The sequence below is a fragment of the Aythya ferina genome, assembly GCF_964211825.1.
Source record: "Aythya ferina genome assembly, chromosome: 9".
In the NCBI taxonomy this organism is placed as follows: domain Eukaryota; kingdom Metazoa; phylum Chordata; class Aves; order Anseriformes; family Anatidae; genus Aythya; species Aythya ferina.
Window position 1 is genome coordinate 18,112,035 of NC_140305.1, and position 6,747 is coordinate 18,118,781.

The 6,747-nt window shown below is 65.9% G+C and overlaps 1 protein-coding gene across 1 annotated transcript; it reads right to left on the reverse strand.

Moving 5' to 3' along the window:
• Nucleotides 1–1,683: 1,683 nt before the first annotated feature.
• Nucleotides 1,684–5,233, reverse strand: LOC311441318 (uncharacterized protein; the record flags this gene model as incomplete). Its single annotated transcript, XM_084529273.1, has 5 exons — nt 1,684–2,149; nt 2,277–2,362; nt 2,685–2,792; nt 2,880–3,215; nt 4,654–5,233. The coding sequence occupies 5 exons, from the start codon at nt 5,231–5,233 to the stop codon at nt 2,078–2,080; spliced, it is 1,182 nt and encodes a 393-aa protein (XP_084385399.1). The 3' UTR covers nt 1,684–2,077.
• Nucleotides 5,234–6,747: the final 1,514 nt, after the last annotated feature.

Consider the following 6,747-nt stretch of genomic DNA (forward strand, 5'->3'; position numbering starts at 1 on the left):
GGGGGGGACGGACGGGTTATCCAGGTTATCCATCAACCCCACAGGTTCTGGATCATTTGGTGCGCCGGGCACAGCGCGGTGAAGGGGAGGGGGACGCTGGAGGGGACACCTCGGTCACCAGGGGCTGGTGCCACCCTCCGGAGGTGAGGGTCCCCCTGGGTGCCGGGGAGAGGGGTCTGCAACCAGGGATGATGCTGATGGAGGGAAATAGGTTACAGCAGGAGGGTGAGGGATGGTTTGAGGGCTGGAAGAGCCCCTCACTGCGAGCAACATCCCTGTCCCAGTCAGCAGCTCATCCTAGCGAGGTGATGGTGGCAAAACCCCGTCCTGGTGGGGAGGCCCCACAGCACAGAGGAGAAAACCCCTAAAGACGTCCACACTGGGAAGTGGAAGGTGGGAAAAATTCAAACTGGGACCCACAGGACTGGTGCTGAGGCACAGCTGGCTGCCATCACCTTCCCCCAGCTGCGAGCGGGGGCTCTGGGAGGGCTGCAGCTTCCCGGGGCGGTACCCAGAGCCCAGCAAGCAGCAGGCACCCAGAGCGCAAGCATTCAGCCGTGCCGGGAGCCTGTCACAGCCCCGTGTCCCCATTTTGGGATCACAGCACCCCCGTCACAGCCGGGTCCCCTCTGCTCTGTCCCAGGATGAGGGCAGGGGGGGGCTTGGCCACCACCGGAGCATCTCCTCCCCCTGCCACGAAGGCAGCTGTGCCGGACGGGGATGGTAAGTGCCCCGGTCACCTTTTCATCCCAGCACTTGGGGACCTTTTTCCTCCCTTTGTGACGCACTTTGGCTGCCGTCTGCCGGCCTTGGCCCCGCGCCACGTCCCGGGGTCTGAAGTTATGGATTCAGCAGCCGGCAGGATCAGCCCGGTGGGACTCGGCGTGGGAGGGCTCCTGGCCCGGCGCCACGGCGTGGGCAGAGCACGAGGATGATTTTGCCCCGTGCCCTACAAGGCGTGGGGAGCGGGGACCCCATCCAGCAGGCTCTGCCCTGCTTCCCCTTTGCTCTGCACCCCGCTGCAGCAGGAGCAGCGCTGTGCTAAGGGCTCAAAAAAAAAAAAAAAAAGCCTCCCAAAAAGCCAGGCAGCATCCCGGCTGGGAAACAGCTCCCTGGGGAATTGGGGTGTGCTCCTGCAGGCTGCTTTTCCCTGTGGGGAAACGTGTGCAGGTCCCGGAGGAGGAGAACCCCATCCAGCTGGGGCTGGTGGCCAGCAGCAGGTGACACAGCCCAGAGCCTCAGGGCCAGGCAGTTCCCGTCCTCTCTCTCCCAGAATTGGGGTCACCATCAGCAGGGCCACTGTGTGACCACAGGGGGACGTGTTTTTATGTCCCCATTCGTGCCCCCTCCCTGTCCCAGCCCGGCCTGCGACTCACACAGACCAGAATGAAAGGAACCAGCAGTGGGTTGGGGACAGATCCTGCCCAAATCGCAGCACCCTGGTGAGCTCTCGGGGCTCCAGACCCCACCGAGCCCCCCACCTTGCCCAGACCCTATGAGCTGGGTGGCTCCGAGGTGGCTTCGTGTCCCTCCTGGCTGCTGGGTGACAGCTCAGCTGCCTGGGAGCAGTCCCCAGGTTTGGTGTCTGCAGCCCCAAACGCCCTTTCCCTTGGTGGGACAGGGGCTGCAGGAAGGGATCAGCCAAAAACACCTCCCCCCCCACCCGCAGTAACAACACAGCCATTTGGGTCATTATTTCACTTTTTAATCACTCCGCGAGGTGACTTGCTGAGGGTAAGAACTGCTTCGGCCTGATTTTATCTGCCTAATTAATCAGTTAATAAATGACTTCGCTGCGGGGGGATAGACGCTGCGGCCGTCTCCTTAACCAGAGACTGAGGAAAAAAAAAACAGGGAAGGATTTCAGCCCACAGGATTTCCACAGCCCCACGGCGCAGGCAGCCAGGGGGGGAGCAGAGCAGCGACGTGGGACCCCCCGGCTGTGCCCCCACAGCCAGCCAGGTCCTGAAATCTGCTTATTTCGGAGCACACAGGGGCTGACAACGGGCTGCAGGGGCTCCTTCCTCGTCTTCCTCAGTGCCACGGGCGGCTGGGGGGCTGCAGCGTGGGGCAGCGCTCAGGGTTTCTTCCCACTCCACTGCATGGTGAAGTTGGCGTGCGGGAACATGGCCTGCAGCCCGTGGCGGAGCTGGGGGCAGAGGACGGCCGTGACACCAAACAGCATTGACAGGGGGTCCCAAAAGGGGTTTCCTGCCCCCTGTCCCCAGCCAGGCAAAGGGGAGAGCCCCTTGGGAAGGGCTGCGGGCACAGCTCACCTCGGACATGATCAGGTCCTGCACTGTTTTGTTCCCAGGGTCCACGGGGCCGGCCAGGCGCATGGACAGGAAGATGTGGGACTCCGCTGGGAGCAGAAGACACAGCTCTGCTGGTTCCCCTTCCACCTGACGCCTGGGGTCTCTCCCCAGCACCACAACCAGAGCTGTGCAGGCTCAGGTGTGCCCCCCACCCTCAGGCACGGTGTCTGCGCCACCCTGCTCTGCGCCACCCCCCGTGCGCACAGCAAACCACGCGCCCCGCACACCAACAGAGCCCCCAGGCTGAGAACAGGGCAAAAGGAGAGGGGCTGCAGGACCCCAAAAGGCCACCACCATGCCCATGGGACATGTGGGCCTTGCCATAAAGGCTTCAGAGAAGAGTTTGGGGTCCCAGGAGGTGGCACTTACCGCCTGGGCTCACGATGCCGGGGCAGGCGGGTTGTGCCGTCGGCTGGGCTGTGGAGGTGCTGGAGGTGTTGTTTGGGTTCTGGGTTGAGTTGGTGGCAGGGGAGGTGCCTGGGCAAAGCAACGTGGTTCTAGTTAGTTAGCCAGAGGGTCCTAAACCTGGGGAAGACCCACCCTTCACCCCTCAGCCACACTCACCCGTGGTGGCACCGGGGCTGCGGGGTGACGCCTGGGTGTCCGGGGATGTCCCCGTGGTCAGGGTGGAGGCACCAGGGCTGGTCCCGTTTGTGGTCCCCAGTGCCTGGCTGGGATTTGGGGTGCTCCCGGGCACCCCAGAGCTGGTGTGGGGGGAGGCTGTGGTGTCCAGAGGGGCTGTCGAGGGCTCAGTGGATGCACCCGTGTGTGGGGCTGTGGTGGGAGGAGAGGGACGGCTGCTCCCCGGGGGTGTGCTGGGTGTCTCTGGAGCGGAGGATCCTTTTTCGGGGCTGGAGGCTGTGCCGGTGGAGGCGGTGGTGGGCGGCAGCGCCGTGGTCTCTGTGGGTTTCAGGGAGGCAGAGAGAGCTGAGGTCGCTGTAGCATTCAGGTCAAGCAGCCACCTCCTCCCTGAGCTGCTGCAGCCTGCCAGAAGTTAAATAATAATACTATGAAGGGCAAAGGTCTGCTCGCAGCCCCTGCCCAGGTGGATGTCTGCTCCGGAGGGCCCCATCCTCGCACAAGGGAGGAGGTGGGAGCCCACCTCTGCATCCCGTCCACCCCGGAGAGGCGAGAGCAAGCAGCTGCAGCCCCAGGCAGCCCCCAGGAAGAGGCAGAGGGAATTTGCTGTGCGAGGCAGCAGAAATGAAGCAAAACCTGTTGCTTACACAGCACAGCCCCGTTCTCCTGCTCAGTAAGCAGCACCCACAGCGTGTCCCCTCCCGTGCCCCCCACTGTGGGTAAAGCCACCCCGGGGCCACCCAAGCACCCTGGCAGCGATGCTCCCCATGCATCCCTCTCGTCCCTTACCCAGCGCCAGCTCGGGCACGGCGAGGCTCAGCAGCAGCAGCAGGGGCAGGGGCAGCCCTCCTCTGTGCCCGGCCATGTCCAGGCGGGCAGGAGCTGATGCCCCCCCAAAAAAGGCCAGCTCCGGGTGCTCCCCGCAGCCCTGGCACTGCGGTGGCTGCGCTCCCTTTGCCGGATAGAGGCAGAGCACCCAGGTGGGTGCTTTTATTCCTTGGGTGCTGGCAGGGAAGGGGGTGCTCCCAGGGGTGGGTGCGATGCCCAGCAGACCTCCACCAGCCCCCGGGGCAGAGATCCTCTGCCTGGTGAGGGGACGGCTCCGATGGGAAAAAGCCCGGGGAAGCAGCTGGGCTGCCTGGGGCCGTCCCTACGCCCCGAGACAGGGGTGATGCTCGGTGCCAGCAGCACCGCAGCCCCCGGGAGCCAACAGCCCCGCTCTGCCTGCGGCCGAGCAAGCGGCCGGGAGAGCAGGCGGCGCTCAGGAAGGGCGTGCTCCAGCCCAAGGACTTCTCTCCCGGGCCGTCTGCGCAGGCATCACTTCCCCAGAGCGTGTCACGGCGGCGCGGGGCCGCTTCCTTCTGGCCGGGCTCACGATCGAGCCCGCACGAAGGCGCCCGCAGGCACCGGGCACGGCCCCGCAAGCGGCCGGGACGAAGGCACCCAAGGGTGCCGGGGAGAGGAGCACGGGGGGCGCCCAGGGGACGGGGCTCCGGTGGCGGGGGCGCCACGGGGAGCGCGCCACCACGGGGAGCGCGCCACCACGGGGCCACGCCCACCGCGAGGCCACGCCCATTAGTAGCCACGCCCACTGCCGCCCGCCCATTCATCCCCGGCACCGCCCTACCGCTGGCCACGCCCACATCTCGCCCGCCCATTCAAGCCACGCCCGTAAAGCCACGCCCATTCCATTGGCCACGCCCACCTCCCCGCCCTATATAAAGCCCGCGGCCGGGCGCTGCACTCCCCCTGCACTCACCTGCGGTGCTGGCAGCGGGGCTCTGGGGGGTGTCCGGGGGTGTCCCCACGGTCCCGTTGGTGGTCCCTGGGGGCTGGCTGGGGGTTGAATTGCTCCCAGGGCCCCCGGTGCTGGGGTGGGAGGGGGTTGTGGGATCCAGAGGCGTTGTGGGGTCCGGCGGGGTTGTGGAGGGCTCGGTTGGTGTGATGGGAACGGGGCTGCTGCTCCCCGGGGATGTGGTGCTGAGCGCTGTGGTCACCGCTGGCCCTTTGCTGGTGCTCGTGGTGACCACCGAGGTGGAGGGGAGAGAGGTGGAGGGGAGGGTGGGGAGCGAGCTTGGTGCAGCTCCTGCCGAGCTGGTGCTCGGAGCTGGGGACACACCGGTCCCCAGCGATGTGCCTGCTGTCACCTCAGGCCGGGTGGGTATCGTGACTGCAGAGGTTGGGCTTGGGGGCGTGGTGGCGGCGGTGCTGGTGGCATAAGGGTGCAGCGTGGTGCTGGTGGGAGAGCCCACGCTGCCACTCACCTCCAACGGGGGGCTGCTGGGGGCTGCCAGGCTGCTGCCCCAGGGCGGCAGGGTGCTGCTGGTGAAGGGACCCATCGGCACGCTGGGTGTCTCTGGGGTGGAGGCTCCCGTTTCTGGGCTGGAGGGAGGCACGGAGGCTGTGTCGGTGGTGGGCAGCAGCATCGGGGTCTCCACGGGTGTCAGGGAGGTGGAGGGAGCTGAGGTCACCGAAGCATTTGTGGCTGTGGTCCCTGCAAAGAGGTGGGCAGCAAGGTGTCACCGTGATGGAGCTGGGGATGGCTCAGCACCACCACCACCGGTTCCTGGAGGCTCCCTAGGCTATGGGGTCAGCAGTGGGGCTCTGCCATCCTGCAGGGACCCTACACGGGTTCCTCCTGAGCAGCAGCACCCTGCTCATCAGTGTGGAAGGACAATAAACGCCCCAGCCTGATGAACAAGGAACCAGCTGCGGGCACGGCCACCCTCTGGGCAGAAACACCTCCTGGCACCAGCGATAAGCCCCGTGCCACCCTCTCCATCCCTCCGGGGGGGAAGTCAAACAAACCCGTCTGACGGGAAGAGCTGAGCAGGAACCGGTTACCGCGCTCAGGCTGGAATCTCCCGGGCAGTTTACACAAAGCTCTCTGCTGCAGATCTTCAGGAACCGATAACGCGATGCATAAATAGTGGCAGCGGGGGAAGCCAGCCCCGTAGGAAGGGAGGGAGAGGGGAGAAAATCCCTGCTTGCATGGCAGACGTGCTGCAACCCATGTAAGCTCTGCAGGGGTTGAGGGATGGGGTCGGGGGCTGTTCCCCAGGGTTTGTAGGAGGCCATAAGGCTGCAGGCCCTGAATTTCCTCCCTGGACATCACTTCTGCATTGTGCTGAGAGCAAATGCTTGCAGTTTCCCGGTCCTACAACAGCCCAGCACCCCTGCCAGCAGGGAAGGTGACCCAGACAGCAAGGTGCAGCCCTGGAGCTCTGTGCTGCAGCACAGCAGAGGCCTCCTCTGCCTGCCGGAGATGCCATCGAAACAAAACTTGACGTGGAGACGAAGCCACCCCGGGGCCACCCAGCTCCCCGTGCATCCCGCTCAGCCCTTACCCAGTGCCAGCTCGGGCACGGCGAGGCTCAGCAGCAGCAGCAGCAGGGGCAGGATCAGCCCTCCTCTGTGCCCGGCCATGTCCAGGAGGGTGGGAGCAATGCCCCCCTCCCAAAAAAGGCCAGCTCCGAGCCCTCCCCGCAGCCCCGGCACTGCGCTGTGCGCGCTCCCTTTGCCGGACAGAGGCAGAGCACCCAGGTGAGCGCTTTTATTCCCCAGGTGGTGGCAGGGAAGGGGGTTTCCACCCCCCCGGGGCCACTCCCTGGGCTGGGTGCGGTGCCCAGCAGGCACCCACGGGTGGCAGCGGGACCCCCAGCACCCCGGGGCCATCCCCAGCACCCCTGGGGCCGTGCTGGGCATGGGGGGGGGTCGGTGCCAGCGGGGACCCCATGGGGGGACCAGGTTGGGTTTAGGGGCAGGGACAGCAGCCCCTGGGCGGTGCACGGCCAGGAGGCCCCGCCCCTTATCCTGAAGCCCCGCCCCTTTTTCTTTGGCCCCGCCCCTTGTT